General features: G+C 40.2%; 1 protein-coding gene across 4 annotated transcripts in view; it reads right to left on the bottom strand.

Annotated features, from left to right (window-relative positions):
• The window catches only part of RTN4 (reticulon 4), an 85,508-nt gene that overhangs the window by 34,249 nt on the left and 33,948 nt on the right, over positions 1-17,311 (bottom strand). The window contains exon 1 of one of the 4 annotated variants that reach the window (XM_089528911.1): positions 4,029-4,262. The exons of the other annotated variants lie outside the window; for them this stretch is intronic. Within the exon in view, the coding sequence (XP_089385037.1) occupies positions 4,029-4,062 (34 nt within the window). The 5' untranslated portion in view covers positions 4,063-4,262. Of the gene's footprint in view, positions 1-4,028; positions 4,263-17,311 lie in introns of those variants that run through there. 4 annotated transcript variants of the gene reach the window in all.

Here is a 17,311-nt window from a genome sequence, read left to right as displayed (position 1 = left end):
TAGAGTTGGAAGAGACCACAAGGGCCATCCAGTCCAACCTCCTGCCATGCAGGAAATCAGAGAAGGTGAATTCCAGGAAAAGGTACTGCACTCTCTCTGAAACAAAAGGAAGACAGTTCTCCCAGCATCCACTGCGTACTGTATATAATGAAGAATGTTAAACAGTCTTTGAATGAGGAAGACCTTCTGCAAAAGCCAAGGACTTAACCTGATACTGCTTCTTAGTTCAGCTAAAAATGGGCATACACATTCTAACAAACTACAAGGCTTACTTTTGCCCCATCTTCCAAATATGTTCATCAATAACAGAAGGACTCTGTAATTGCACACTAGGGACTGTAAGGAATAAGAATTTCCAAGCTCCAAACAAAACATAATAATAATAATAAAAACTCAAAATAATATGAAAACTATTTACAATAAATATTCCAAATACCAGAGGAACTATTATTCAAATGCCTGTTGTTTTGTATAAGAGTGAAAGCAAATAATAATAATAATAATAAATTAAAAAATGACAGCCAAATATTATTGTTACTGCAATCATCTTTGGGAATTCAAAAGGTGGGGTAGGGAAGAACTGTCATCAACCATCTTTCTGTTTCAGCATTTGCAAGGGACTAAAGTGCACAGTCCATACCTCTGAAGCCATTTGTTATATTATGGCAGGAAGGAGCTCTTCAGGGCTTCAGAGAAAGGCACTTCTCAGCTCCAATATCTAGGACTAAATTTACTTCAAAACCTAGAAATACTGAAGACCTGGGGGATTATCCAGGCAAAGCGCATACACCATGGAGAAACCCCAATGGGCTTGGCAGATTATTATTATTATTATTATTATTATTATTATTATTATTAATTTCACTTACTTATATCCCTCCTTTCTCCCAATATAGGGACTCAAGGCAGTGAACAGTAAACAGCAAATTTAAAACAATACAATTTTAAAAAATACAAAAGCATTAAAGTGTATAAATATAAAAAATTAAAAAACAATAAATTTTAGAAATGAAAACAGCTATGCATTAAAATATTGGCAGAAACAGAGAGCAGCATTATGGCAGAAATGGAAAACATGTGGCTGTCCAGATGTTGCTCTATCATCCTCCCAGTAGCCTTCAGTGCTGGATAGAGACAATGGGAGCTGCAGTCCAGCACATCTGGAAGGCCACACATTCCCTTAACACACCACTACATTTCCTCCCAATGCAAATAGCGGCTTCAGAGGGATTTTCATCAAGACACTGTGAGTATTGGCCTACTGTATGCAACTCAGGATGTGTGTAACTTTCCTATCTAAGTGTGTGTGTGTGTGTGTGTGTGTGTGTGTGTGTAATGAAGTGTACATATTAACTACATTTACCTAACCCCGAATAGAAGCCAAGACAATCAAATTCAGGCTGTTGTAGTTTAAACATATCAGAAGACAATGTGACTCTGGAAAAGATAAAGCTCAGTAAAGTAGCAGTCAACTGGAAAAGGGGGAGATCAATGGGGGGACTGATTAAATCAAGGAAGCAATGGCCCTGAATTTGCAAGACCAGAGCTGCTCTGTTAATAACAGAGTGGGTCACCATAAGTCAACGTTGACTTGATGGCAAAAAACAAACAAAAAACAAATTAAATCACTTCTATTTTAGTTCCTAGAGAATATGGATACATAGGTTGTGAATACTCCCCCATGAGTGGAAAACCTTTTCCATGCACACAACATAAAAACACCCATGAATGGATGGAACATTTCCTGCGAAGACAAGAACAGGAGTCTCCTCTTTGCCCAGCACTCTTACTAGGTCCTGAAGATGTCCCCTGTCCACCAGCAAAAGCCAAACATGAAGCCAAACAAAACACAGCTGGAGAATCTGTCACACTGTCAGATCCTTGTAAAAATGTACACTAGTTTAGAAATGTGGCATCTCTGGCCCACATCAACGTGCTTCTGGAACACCTTTTAATGTCTCATCCCCAGGGCTCCAATGCTGGCAGAGAAATCAACATTCCCACTTCCTTGCCCATACAGCAGTTTTAGGCTCACAAGGATATCGACACACACACACACACACACACACACACTAATACATTTCTGATCTATGCCACTTATAGACTAGGAAGTGCAACTCTTAGTATTCCTGACCACTTTTCCTTCTTTCTTGGAGAGGGAGGGAAACCATAAACTCTTAAAAGACTGATTCCCACTGCCATCTTGCACATACAGCTAGTAAGTAAATCCCATTAATCCCCACAAGGCTTTCTTATGAGGAAGTATGTGGATAAAGATTGCAGCTTTTGTTTCTGTATCTGTATTAGGGCCCTCACTAATCCATTTTGCAGACTTTGCCCCCTCTTGTCTTAGCACAGCTGAGCTACAATTCTTAAAGATGGGATGCTGTAACCTTCCATATTCAATCCTCCAATGTAATTTCTAAGGTCTTGTTTCCTTTTTGCACAAAATGGCACCCATGTGCAAAATGGCAGCTTGTAAGATTTATCATTAAACTAAAATTGCAGGAAGTGAACATGAAAACCCACAGAGAGAGAGAGAGAGAGAGAGAGAGAGAGAGAGAGAGAGAGAGAGAGAGAGGCCCCTTTACTAGGCTAGGTCACCCTGTTGAATGTACTAATTCTGCAGCTGCTGTTTGGACTAGCAAGGATCAGCACAATCTCCATGTGGTTTGTGGGTGTCATATGCACCAAAGCTATATGCCAAAGAAATCCCCCATCTGGAGAAGTCTTTTGGGTAGTGCTTCATTCTTTTTGAGATCTTTAACCTAATTAGTCTGGTGGGTTTAATGACACACGTAAATAACCATCACTTAACATGACTGAATTTCACACTTCACCAATATAGGGACATATCTTTCCACCATTCATACTTCTCAAACGTTTTTGAGATCATCACAAGTTTGGCACATCTAAGACAAAGAGCCATTGCCAGATATAGCAGACAATAAAGACAAACCAACCATTTGACTCAGTGAGGCAGCTTCTCATGCATCCATATTTCTGAACCGGAAACAAGCAGCAATCGTGGCAAAAATATGAGCGAAGCACATTTCCAAACAACGTAGCTACGTAAGCTTCACATGTTTTGGAAACGCATGGCTGCGAACTTAGGACTCTTGTGTTATCCGCCTGGCTGAGTTTCCTTAATACCACCACACATCCCACCTCATTGAGAAAGTACTGTTTGATGGACTGATTAAAACCTGAAAAAAGCAACCGTTTTTGTTCCGCTGGTACAAGCTGAAGCTTAAAAGATGTAAGGCATGAGTTTAAAATGCTTACACTTGCACAATGCAGAGATTTAAAAGGGCAAGCACTAAAGAGATAACGGTTGGCAATTTAATTTTTGAGCTACTTATTTTTCCTTGGCCTCCTTTCATTTGGCAGTGCTGAATGCTATTCAAGCTAGACAGGCAGGTTTGTAAATCAAGGAGACCCCAGATAATAAGCATTAAGATGACCCTCTAAAAATAGCCTGGTGGAGTGAAGGAAAGGGAGAGGCGGTGGAAGAAATTGTACTGTATCTCTAGACTTTTATCTACATTTTGCAAACAGGACTGGGATACTGCACTGCATTCCAGAAGCTAAAGTCCATTAGTCTGACACATTACATTACACTAACTACCAGCAGCATTTAAAACACACACACAAACAAGCAACCCTCTTCCAAAGCCAGTCCATCAGCTAAATCGAGGCTGGCTCTGACATTTGTACAAACAGGGCATACCAAAGACAAGCTGTTCTGTGCCGTCAGATGGCAGGGCTTAATCCACTAAAACATTTGCAGCATCAAGCAAGCTTTCCTTTCCCACCCTCCGCTCTTCCCCATATTTAGATATTCTTCAGGCTGATCTTCTAAAGGGATTCCCCCCTTCACTTCATATATTTCCCATTATATCTCATGCTCTTAAAAGAAAAGGGAAAAAAAGACCCTTCCTCCTCTACAACATGCATTGCTCTTTCTGTAAAATAAAAAGGACAATAATATCCTCAAACTATTTTTTAAAAAGAAAAACTGCAAATACCCTTATCCTTCCAATTGCTCAGCTGACTGTCCATCTCTCTTCACAATGGATCTGCCCCTCCAGCTGGGATTATCAATTATGCATACCAATGGAAAGACTGCAGTTGGAGGAATAAAGTGGGCAGAAGAGGAAACATCAGGCTTCCCCCAGTTAGAGGTCTGCAGTCTCTCGCTTGCTGCACAACTGCTGCAGGACTTAAGTCACCTGACTGTCTTCTGGGTGTGGAGCAGACTGACGCAGTGCAATCTGTAACCAGGCTACTGATTCCTCCATTCAATCTGCTTACCGTGGCAACCGCTTGCTGCTGGTACCAAAAAACAATTTGGGAGGGGGAGAGAGCAACAATGCAACACACAAACACACACACACACACACACAGTGTCACCTTTTCCCTACTACGAGCAGCCTAGCAAGGTTATGGATGCTCATGCAAACGCTTTTTTAAAACCAGGACAAAGAGGTCGCTATACAGCCTAAGAACAAACTCCAATTACTGTATATACTCATGGATAAGTCTCAAAATTTAGGTTAAAAAAATCGACCCCAAAAAACCTGAGTTGACTGAGTCAATGATGTTTATCACACTATGCTCTTAAAGTGCTACTATTCCACTTTGACTCCTCTAGCTGCCTCCTGTTGCATTCTGGGATTGGTAATTTTAAGGAGGAGTATTTAGAATTCTCAGGCAGAGAAGTTCTCTGCCTGAGAATTCTAAATACCCCTCCTTAAAACTGCAAATCCCACAATGCAACAGGAGGCAGCTAGAGGAGTCAAAGTGGAATAGTAGCACTTTAAGAGCATAGTGTGATAAACATCATTGCACTGTACTTTAACTCGTGTGTGTGTGTGTGTGTGTGTGTGTGTGTGTGTGTGTGTACACTTGCTCCCTCCATTTTCACAGGGGATCCATTACGGACCCCACCCCACCCCACCAAAGCGGAAATCCACCAATATTCACGCCCCATTGGCTTGAATGGCAGTTTGAATCCTAGTTGAACACATCAGTACGACACGCTGGCTTTCGTGGATTACTGTTAGTAATTCTTGTTATTATGGTGAAGCACCCTATGTTGTAGATGGGGGACAGGTAGTGTAGCAATTAATCATCCAGGCTGCCAAGTGAATTCATGGCTGAGATATGAACCAGTGACTTCTCAACACCATTGTTATTCTTTAACAGTGCATTAGACCAGCTCTTGTCCTTGGCAGGTCTTTTACTGATGCTTGGTTGTCAGTGTCTCCAAAGTCTTTTTTATACAGGTTGAGTCTCCCTTACTTGAAATGCTTGGGACCAGAAATGTTTTGGATTGTTTTCAGATTTTGAAATATTTCCATATACATAATGAAATGTCTAAACATTTTCATGTTTAAACATGAACTTTATTTATGTTTCATATACATCTCATACACACAGCCTGAAGGTAATTGATATGTCATTTTAAAAATAATTTTGTGCATGAAACAAAGTTTGCATACACTGAGCCATCAAAAAGCAAAGGTGTCTATCTCAGCCAGCCACAAAAAATGTTTTGTATTTTGGAATATTTCAAGATTTTAGAATTCCAGATAAAGGATACTCAACCTGTGCTATGAAACATCCTGATGCTATATGCCAGTAGTACTCAAACTTTTTACCCTTGGGACCTCCCTTTACACCTACATGCAGAGGCCGCACACTCCTCACTCAATGTAGCATAGGAATAAAAATATTTGGTTTATTTATATTTGTGCCTATCTTCATTTGCACATTCATGTATATTCCTATTTTTACATTTTATAAGGGAATAACATTGTTCAAATTATAACAATTTTAATTAACTAAACTCCATATTTAACTCAAAGCATGTGTAAATTTTACACATAAAAAAGTTTGGGAAGAAGAGGAGGAAGAGGGATCAGGGCCTCCAAGTCTCACGCTCCACCTTGAGCAACTCTTGCACTACTCCTGGGGGTCCTGCCCACCATTTGAAAGCCACTGCTATATGTTACTTGAAAAGGGCTGAATTTCAGTTGCTATATACCTGGCAAGCCACCTTCATTGAGGGGGTAAAGCTAGACAGAACAGAACTGCACTCCTAGCAACCTTCTGCGTATGCTGCTGCTTAAATACACAGGTCGCAATTGCCTGTCAATGCTTAACTCACTTTAAGAGAGATTTGCAGTGGCATGCCAAGACTAAATATGTGATTGCAGTGAATAGTTCTAGTGACACCATACAGGCCTGTATACTTCCATCTATGAAATGACTCCATTTTCCACTTCAGCATAAAAGGCATCCAGACTGAGGTACATCAACAGCTATGCCAGTGCTGCATCACAGTGCATGACATTGTTCCAACACTCCCGAAAGGTGCCAAAGTGCAGTGCAATGATTTAAGACTAGAGTACAACTGTCTAGCCTCCTGACTGCAGGGAAAAGGTCTGGAAGTGTGACAAGCCAACAATGCTGCATTTATATAGGCCAAGAAAAGTATAATTTATAGAGTTTACAGAACTGATCCTTGTCATTTTTTTCCCTGCTAGGTGAAAAGTTCTCCACAGAGTCCTAATTTGCTGCCTCATCATGGTGTGGAGGTGATCCTGGGCATAAAGTCTGGCAGTTGAGTGGTGGATTGCATGTCTGCCATATAAGAGCCAGCCTAGCTCAGGAGGAAGAGGGTCACCACCAAAGTCTTGGCTCCCAGGTATAGTAACTGGTCACAGGTGTAATGAATACAGGTATATACTTGGGCATTGCTTCTTTAACAGAAAATCCGGCACTAGAGGCAGAAATAACATAGAAAGGATAAAGATCTTATGCCTCAAAAAAGGTCAGGTCAAGGGGAGTGAATGTGTTAGAAAGGATGAAGTGAGAAGGTGAGAGGAAGTAAGGATGGAAGAAAGAGGAAAGAAGAAGAGAAAGAAAGTGAAGGATTAAGGGAAGTAAAGTGTAGGAGAAGAAGAAAGGTTAATAGCAAATATAATGGAAATGAAAAGGAAATGAGAATTTAAGGGAGAAAGAGTAAGATGAGCAGGGAAAGGTACACAGACTGAGCAAAAGTGGAATAGAAGCATTCAGTAGGTAAGAAATATTTACATATAATTAAGATAGAGTAAGATTTATGATAATAGGATATACAGTGGATCCTTGTTATACGCTGGGGTTTGGTTCCAAGATCCCCCGTGTATAACAAAATCCGTGTATGCTCAAGTCCCATTAAGTATAATGACATAGCAAAATGGTGTCCCTAATAAAAAATGGAACATAAGGTAAATTTATACTTTTTTGGAACATTTTCAAACCGTATATGCTTAAATCCGTGTATAAAAAATCAGTGTATAAGAAGGACCGACTGTATATGTGTTTGCTTGTACTAACGTAGTATCATGGATATTTGTATTAATGTAGTAATATATTGTTTTTTATGATAATTAACTACGGAATACTGAGGGGGACTTTTTATTCAAAACTTTTTATTCAAACTTTTTATTCAAAACTAACAATATGCACATGTGAAACATGTGCTTACAGTGAATAGTTCTAGCGACACCACACAGGCCTGTGTATTTCCATCTATTCAAAACTAACAATACATACACGTGAAATGAAACAGTGCTTGCCATGTGTTCATTTTCAGAATTCAGTAATTTAAATCTGGGTTGAATGAAGGTGCACTGAATTTAGATATACTGCAGAAATCAAATTCAAAGCCCATTTTTCCAGCATCCTGCCTCTCTCAGAAACAAGAACTTAAGCAAACAGTACAGGTTTCAAAATTAATCTGCAAAATGACTAAAGTCAGACCACATTTTGAGATCTACTTTCAGAACCATGTGAACCTTCTGGAACAAAATCAACCCTCAGTCCACTGATAAATATTCCACAACACTGACTGTACAGATTCTCAAGAGTCTACAAAAACCACACAAATGGTTTGTCACTGGGGTATCATAATGGGTTCTTGCAGAATTTGTGAAGTGGCATCTTTTATTAGCCAAAACTAACTCACAGATTTCCTGTACTTTGGATCAAACATTGATGCAGTCAAGAAATCAGAAGACTAGTAATAGGAAGGGAAGTGATGAAAGAACTAGACAAGATCATAAAGAGCAAAGATACAGTACACAACTGAGCACTAAAATTAGAATTGCCCGATCCACTGTATTCCCCATCATCATGTCAGAGCTGGACAGTGAAGAAAGTGGATGAGAAGAAAATCAATGCATTTGAGATGTGGAGTTTGAGAAAAGTGCTGAGAATGCCGTGGACTCTCTCTAGAAACCAAAATGATTAAATTGAGGATGTTGTACTTTGGCTACATGAAGGCATGAATCACTGGAAAAAATAATAATGCTAGGAAAGGTAGAAGTCAGCAAAAAGAGAGGAAGACTGCACACTAGGTGGATAGACTCCATCAGGGAGATCATGAGCCTGAATCTACAAGACCAAACCAGAGTAGTGGAGGATAGGGGGGCTTGGAGAAGTTGCATACACAAGGTCACCATGAGTTGAGATCAACTTGAGGGGAGCTAACAACAATTCACATATGCTTCAGTAAGTATAAATTTCAGGGTGAAGCATGGGAGAAATAATAGCTGTTGCTAGATGCCTAGTTTGTTGAACAAAGTCTACAGCTTGCTCATTATGGCTAGGATCCAAAGAGCTGCTTAACCTCACACAAATGAGCTTGTGCCAGTACAGCAGATTTTGACTAAATCTCTCTCATTCTTTCTGAACAGAAAGCCATATCACATATTGGTTTTATAACAGCCCTTTGAGAAGTAGCATGGGGGCAGCCTCTTGTGGGAGGGAAACAAATTTAAAGCCCAATTTGTGCTCCTATCTGTGTGGTTGTTTGGTTTCAGGCCTCTAATTAAGTATATAGCTTAGCATGTTTCCTATAAACTCCTATGCCCAGTGAAATATTTATTGAATGAAATGCTTGCAACATATTAAAGAGAACCTTCCATGGCTTAAATTCAATATCCTACTAGCGGATGTCTGCTACCACATTGGAAAATTGTGTCCTTCTCGTTCCCCCTGTAGCCATTCACACTGCCTAAAATCCCATTCTGTTGAGGATGAGGCACTTTAGGCCAATATCCTCCTCCAAATTCCAATGACAAAAGCAGTTCCATCAGTTGAATGCACCCACCCATCCTAGCTAACTTAACACCCAGGCTGGACACCCTTCTGTAGTTGAGGGCCACATTTCCTCAGACTTAATCCTATTATGACCACATCATGGTTGGTGGGTAGAGCTGAAACCAGCAATGGATTTTTATTTATTTTTTTGGTGGGTTTTTCGGGCTATGTGGCCATGTTCTAGAAGAATTTATTCCTGACATTTCGCCAGCATCTGTGGCTGGCATCTTCAGAGAATCTTCATTCTCTGAATATGCCAGCCACAGATGCTGGTAAAACATCAGGAATAAACTCTTCCAGAACATGGCCACATAGCCCGAAAACCCACAAAAAAACTATGGATGCCAGCCATAAAAGCGTTCAACTTCACACAGCAATGGATTGATTGGTTAGATGCAATGGGAATCATAGAATCATAGAATCGTAGAGTTGGAAGAGACCACTAGGGCCATCCAGTCCAACACCCTGCCATGCAGGAAATCCAAATCAAAGCATCCCTGACAGATGGCCATCCAGCCTCTGTTTAAAGACCTCCAAGGAAGGAGACTCTATCACCTTCCGAGGAAGTTGACAAAGGGACAGACTGGTCTTGGAGAGGCTTAAAATGATCCTGTGAAGTGAGCTTTTCAATTAAGCCAAGAAGCACAGATCAGTTTATGGTCAGAGTGGCCATGGTGAGTTACACCCTCCCCCACAAAAAAAGCCCATTATGAAATATTTGAAATTAGTTGCTTGTGCTGTACTCTCCTTGCACACACAAAGACATGATATATGGCTAAGTTGCATTATATCAGCAGTCCAAAGAGAAGGTGAGAGAGAGAAAATAACAGTGAACCAAGGGTGCAATAAAGACAAAGCAGCAACTAGGTAGTGTCTTTAGATGAACAAAGAGGTAAAATCTCTTGTACTCGAAGAGTCTTCAATGGTTCTTATTTGTCAAAACACGAGATGAGCAAGTCTAGGATCAAAATCTCAAAGGTATTGCCAGTACTTGAAGTAAAAAAAACTTAAATTGTAAGGGAAGAAATGAAGCATCCATTCATCCATTCTTGAGCTTTAAAAATCGTATCAGTCAAATAGTGTTTAAATACATTTACTAAACCCTTTTACATGCTATTTTTTCCTTGATGGCATTTTTGGGAGTTACATTGCTGTTTTAGTCCGACCACTGGATTTACAGAAGTGAAGAGTGCCAACTGATTCACATTTAATGTTTCTTGCATTTATTTTCTGGAAACAATAAATGGATCCAGATGCATCTGCAAAAGAAACAGCATCTCAAATTGTTCTGATATTCTCCTGTGTTAGTATGTTTTCAGTTGCTGATATTATGAAGCCTTAAATCCAAGCAGGTATAAGTATGTTATATCTAGGTTAAATTGAATAAAAATGATCCAAGTCCATCTTTTAGCAAATAAAATGTATAATATGCCAAACACCCCTTAATGTTAGAAGTTACAGTGTTACTTGCATTCATTCATTTATTTATTGGTTAACTGCCTTTGAGTTGACCCTGACTCATGGCGACCCTGTGGATAAGACAGAGCCAAGCCCCCCATCACCCACTGCTCTGTTTAGGTCCTGCAGACTCAAGACCATGACCTCCCTGATTTAATCCAGCCATCTGGCGTGCGGTCTTCCTCTCTTTCTACTACCCTCCACCTTTCCCCGCATTATTGTCTTTTCTAAGGAGTCATGCCTTCTCATGATGTGGCCAAAGTATGGCATATTGCCCGAAAAATACTGAGAGGGATATATTACAACTTCAAAAAGTCACTGGAGCTAAGTGTCTCTGGAAGAAGTAGTGAAGCAATGATTACCGAACTGATAGCACTACTTAGTTTTATATTTTTCAAGTGCATTTTAAAAGGACGTATATTTCAGTTTATAAACACCAGGTGGCACCAGTGCTCTACTTCACTTTCATATCTTCAAGAGACTGGACTGCATTACGGCAGTAGAAGTGCATGCCTTTGACTATTAAAATAAAGGTAAGCTCTTGGCAGGACTCGTTTCTAATTGTGCCGAGTAGCTAAGCCACATCTTTCCATAAAAGATACTGCAGAATTAAAGCAGGCTTACAAACAACTTTCTAGGTCAACTAAAAATGGTCTATAGGGTACCAAACAAAGATGATACAGGTTAAGTATCCCTTATCCAAAATGCTTGGGACCAGAAGTGCTTTGGATTTCAGATTTATTTATTTTTTTGGATTTTGGAATATTTGCATAGACATAATAATATATCTTGGAGATGGGACCCATGTTTAAATATGCCCTTCATTTATGTTTTCTGTACATCTTATACATATACCCTAAAAATCATTTTATACACAGTATTTTTAATAAATTTGTGCCTGAAATAAAGTTTGTGAACACTGAATCATCACAAAGCAAAGGTGTCACTATCTCAGCTGCCCATATGAACAATTTTGGATTTTGCAGTATTTTGGATTTCCAGATAAGGGATGCTCAACCTATAGTTCATTTTTAATTTTTAGGCAAAATAAATAAATAAATAACATCCGTACCTGAGGGTGCATAGGTTAGTACAGAACTGGAAGAGACCATCAATCAAAGCAATTTAATACCTCTCCCACAGTAAGAAAGGAAATACAATTCAGCTTACCTAAAGGCTCAGCTGAGAATTTCAGATTAATGGATAAAGAATTCAAGAACTATTTTTCTTCGCCACAAAACTTTCAAATTATATCACAACATAATAAAATAACAATCCATACCAATCAATTAAAAGTGAAAGTTGGCTGGTGCAAGCCCAATATAGGATGTCTCCATGCATGGTTCATAGGCGGCGGGGAGAAGGAGAAAGGGGCCGCTTGGGCGCAGCCGTCTGAAGGCTGCGCCCAGAAAAGCAAAGTGCCGCCGCAAACCAGGAAGGAGCTCCGAAACGGAGCTCCTTCCTGGTCCACGGAAAGGACGCCCTAGGCGCCCTGGCGCGGAGTGAGTACGTCACGTCTGCGCTGCCCTGTGTAGAGGCGGCGTGGCCGTGACGTCCTCATGACGGCGGCCGTCTGGAACGGCCGCCGTCATTTTTTACGCGCGGAGCGCGTATTAGGGTTAGGGAGGTGCGGAAGCACCGCACCTCCCTAACCCTAGTACGCGCTCTGCACATACCTTCATGGCGGTTTGTAACCCGCCATAGAATCGTAGAGTTGGAAGAGACCGCAAGGGCCATCCAGTCCAACCCCCTGCCATGCAAGAAATCTCAGTCAAAGCATACGCGACAGATGGCCATCCAGCCTCTGTTTAAAGACCTCCAAGAAAGGAGACTTCACCAGTCTCCGAGGAAGGAGTGTGTTCCACTGTCGAACAGCCCTTACTGTCAGGACGTTCCTCCTAATGTTGAGGTGGAATCTCTTTTCCTGTAGCTTGCATCCATTGTTCCAGGTCCTGTTCTCTGGAGCAGCAGAAAACAAGCTTGCTCCCTCCTGAATATGACATCCCTTCAAAGGTTTGGGAAGCCTCAGTTCATGGTTTGGAGGCAAATGATATAACAATTCTACTGATATTAAAGAGGTCTTAAATGGGAATAGAAAGCCAATTGTGATGACACAGACTGCCAGTGAAGATAGGGAGGATATAAATATGAGTAAACAGGAATAAGAATGCTTTTGTTCCTCTCAAAAAAAGGAATGCATAACGTCAGCTGGTGGTTCTCTGCTGGGAGGGAATATCTGTAGTTATGCTGCCGTTAATGAAAAGGATCGAGTAGCCATTCTAAACTGGGAATGCTCATTCAGAGAAAGGAAGACAGCATAGCAACTCATTTTATCAAACTAGCAAAACTAAAAAAATTAAGAACACCATTCTCTTTCCTCCAGATCATATATCCCTTTAAAATTTCCCCACACTTCATCCCAGTTTCTTTTGGGGATGCGTAGGAATAAGGCAGCCATCCAGATGTTGTTGGACTACATGTCCCAGCAACCCTAGACAGCACCACAAATGAAGAATACTGGGAGTTGCAGCTCAGCAACATTTGGAGGACTATGATTCCTATTTCATTCTAGAAACATCTTGTAATTATCAAAGTAGCCAGAATTGAAGCTAAAGCTCTAGGCATGGGGTGCGGAGAAGAGATTGATTGATTGACTGATTGATTGATTGATTGATTGATGGGCCTTTAATTTGGCAATTTAAGCAGGGGCAGAGGAAGGAGATAGAGGCAAACAGAGGCAGGGAACAGTGACTAAGCACTGATTCAACCTAAATATTTCATTTATGCATACGTCCAACTCATAGTACTTGATCAGTAAGATGCTATATCCCACTTTCATTGAATTCATAATGCTACAAAAATGATAAACAGGTGACTCAAGACAGGAAGCCATGTGAGAACCATTTCAAATAAAAGAGCCATGTAGGTTGCAAGACAAACATATGCCTTATTTGAAAGATTTTAATAGTACTCCAGCACTGCAAATCTATGAGGTGAGTATGATAAACCAATTCATGGAAGGCCTCAAAGCTAATAGGCTTTAATTTTTACAGTATTGAACTAACTATCAAAGATGTATTTAAAAGTTCATAAATATCATAAAGTAATGCTGCTGAGTAACATTAGCTGAAACTGAGATCATTTTGCAGTCCTGGTATGCACTACGAACTGCACAATTCCTAAAATGCTTACAATTCAGACAGTTACAGTCCATTTTGCAAACCACCATACCAGCTGGAGGCATAAACTCACAGCTTGCAGTATGGTATGTAAAACGCTGCCTATGTGTTTTCTGCAGTTTGACATGTCAAAAATATTTGCCACAAGAATCAAATATTGCGCAAAAAATCCTAAATCTAACAAGTCTACACAGTACTGGAAATACAACTGAAAATATATGCAAGTAGCATCTCCAGAAGCCAGCAGGGTTTTAGAGACAAAATTTCTGTAATTTTACAGAGCAGCCATTCTTCATATTTTCTGTCACATTTGCCACTCTTTTTTTACTTTTAACTTCTCCTAGGAGACAGATCCTCCATCCCCGAAAACCAGATTTCTGCAAAACTATGAACTCTAATTCATAATAAGCACACACAGAGATGAAATTCACGATGAGCACACAGCTGGAGTTTCCATGAGACAAAAATACAAGCCACCTTTACAAAAGCACCGGTCCTAATGCATATATTAATGCTTTTCTTCCAATAACCTACTTGACACCTGTTTAAATATTAATTAAGTAGGGTCTAAATTATACATTGGGAGTGAAATGAATGTGACTTACTGACATTTTTGTATGTGGAGGAAAAACACAGCTGACTGCCGTTTTCATCTACAAATTACTCAGACGCCAAGCAATTTCTCTTTTTTCCCCCTCCTTTTGGAAAAGGTCAAAAAGCCAATTAAGCACTGCAAGAAGACAAATACCAAAAGCTGGAGAAAGCATTTGAGTGCAAGTTGTAATCGGTTTTATCAGTTGGGATATTAGTTACCAGATGAAAATTCACAACCACCACATGGGTCAGCTTCGTATCTCATCACCCCTGGCCAGTGACTGTCCCAGCTGATTTGAAAGTTAATGGAATAAACATCTACATCCCAATTTACACCAAGAAAAACATATTTAAAAAGAGGCTTATTCACCTATTCCAGTGGCAGGGGATCATGCAGCCTCTGAAATGTTGCTGAACTACAAATCCTTGCAGTCCTTGCCTCCAGGGCAATAGTGAGGAATGCTGGGAATTGGAGTGCCAACCAAATCTGGTGAAGCACATGTTTCCCACCTTTGCAATACCCAAGGTATATCGGCAAAAGAGCACCAAAGGAAACACTGGGATTCTGTCCAAAGCAAAATACAGTTGGCCCTCTGTTTTCGTGGGGGCTCCATTCTGGACCCCCCCATGTGAAAACGGAGGCTCATGTAGATTCAAGCCTCATAGCCTTGAATGGGGTGTATGTACGTGTACCATTGGAAATAGCAGAGGTTGCCCCTCTGCAGGTATTGGAGGGCGCAGATCCCAGACCTGTGAGTTAGAAGGGGCGACTGTACAACCTGTAAAGTGACATCTGACATCATGTGATTTTTTTAAAAGAGAAAACCAAATATTTTCCATAAGAACTAGCAAAATCATTCAAGATGGTTCCACACACCCTTGCCTTTTGATAAGGTTTCACAATACAGGCACACCTCAGTTAGCAAAGTCTCTAATAAAGAAGCTCTTTTTTTATAAAGTCTTTTTACATGAGCTCAGCCCTTTCTTGTCTTCTGTCTCGCTGGACTTTTATGCATCACTGGCATTGGGAGGATGGTCAAAGAGGACTGATGAAAGACAGGCTTTCAGTGCTGGGTTGAAGCAGTGTGTCTACAGTAAAATATTCCTTCTGTTCCTCCTAGCCCTTTTTCTAGCAGGAAGGGTTTTTTTAACAGCATCAGCATTTGGAGAATAGTGAGGGAAGACTGGAAAGCTGTTGGGCTGTTGGTGTTGCACTGCAGCAGTATATCTGCAATAAATACTGCAAAAAAAGTTTAACCTGGGAAGAAAGGGGAGTCTATTTTACATGATCCTAGTTACCTGTGTGTGCTTGCGTACAACAGATAAGGTAAAGATCCATCTTCAGAATCACTTACTGAGCATGTGTAAAGAGCAACACAGAAAGAAAAGGGGGAAGCTGATCAGCTGGTCTCACCAGCTACCTTGTAAATGTTGAAAAAAGAATAATCTTATAAATTTCACCACTAAAATGGAAATCATAAGACAAGTGGAGGCTGCTGAAAGAAAGAAAAAAATCTTCCTAGGATGCATTCTGGAAGAAGCTCTGAAGTGGTCTTTATAAGATTCGGAATGTTTTTGTTTACTTATACAAGGTTTACCTGACCTGTTGGCTTCATTTCACATGTACAAAACATTAGTTTTAAAGAAAAAGTTTGCTGAAACATGCTGCTCTTCTTTTTTGTGGTTTAGGAACCTGTTCCCATTCTTTCCATGTTATTTCTACCTCTAGTACCAAAGTTTCTGTTAAAGAAGCAAAACCCATTAACTGAGGTACATCTGTAAATCAGCATACTAAGTCAAGTTGGTTAACTAACAAAAAGGCAGATATTCAAATCAGCTGATAGTCCTACTTAACGTAATGAAGCACAGCAACCCTGTACAGAGAGTAGACTTCAGTCCTCCAGGATCTTTGCATTTTCCTAGAACCTCAAGATCCACCAACTGAAACCAACTACAAAAGACACAGACTTGATTTTAAAAACACAGTTGCCAAGTACACAAAAATCCATTACCAGTTACCTGAAGCTTCCTTCATTTCAACAGCCCAAATTGTTCAGTTGCATCTGATGAACTGAATGCCCAACTTGGGATAAGCGGTTTGAGTGTGGCACTAAAACTAGAGCCACAGAAACCCACTGAGTTGCCTTAAGAAAGCCAACCCTCTTTGCCTCAAAGAAAGGCAATGGCGAACCCCGTCTGAACAAATCTTGAAAAGCCCATGAAGAGTTCAAAATGAAGACACACAACAACAAACCCAATAAAGCAGGCAGCAGGCTATACTGTGCAAAAGCTTACACCAAATAAAACTTGTTAATTCTTTCAGAGGCTTGGACAAGTTTCTGCTGATTATGAGTTTATTATTTATCTTGTATTGACTGCTTATTTATACTGCATTGTATACATTCGATATATATATATTAAAAAAACAAGTATGGTTGAGTGAGCCTGTTTTCCATTTTCTATTAGATTAACAGCAGACTTAATTTGATCACCAATGACAAGGAAGGCATTTAGACTCAGGCTATCCCCCAACTGAACAAATAACCTCTTTTGTCCTATACAAAGAGGGAGAAGGGTTTGCACCTACAGACAAACTGTTACAAGAAGGTCCACAACCAACACTGTGTAACTCAGGTCCCACTGACACAGAGCCCACAGAAGGTGTGACTACAAGGAAGATATGGAGATCCACAAATGCATATCAAACGTATAATACTAGATATTTTGCAAGTAAAGCAGCAATCCTCAGCATCATCAGTTAAGCCATCTTGAGCAGCAGGGCAGACAGCCAATGCTTCTGGTCTTCACCTGTTTTGCAGAAGGGCCATGGAAATGCATGAAACTCATTCTTGCAACGCTAGGTTGCATCAAGATGTCAACATGGCTTAGTGCTATGTTGGAATCTTGCCAAAACGAGGTAGTTCCAG

The sequence above is a fragment of the Sceloporus occidentalis genome, unplaced genomic scaffold (assembly GCF_023333645.1).
Source record: "Sceloporus occidentalis isolate IW3139 unplaced genomic scaffold, rSceOcc1.0.p SCAF_6, whole genome shotgun sequence".
Classification (NCBI taxonomy): domain Eukaryota; kingdom Metazoa; phylum Chordata; class Lepidosauria; order Squamata; family Phrynosomatidae; genus Sceloporus; species Sceloporus occidentalis.
Note: the sequence above shows the minus strand (reverse complement) of the source record. Positions and strands in the feature narration are given on the sequence as shown.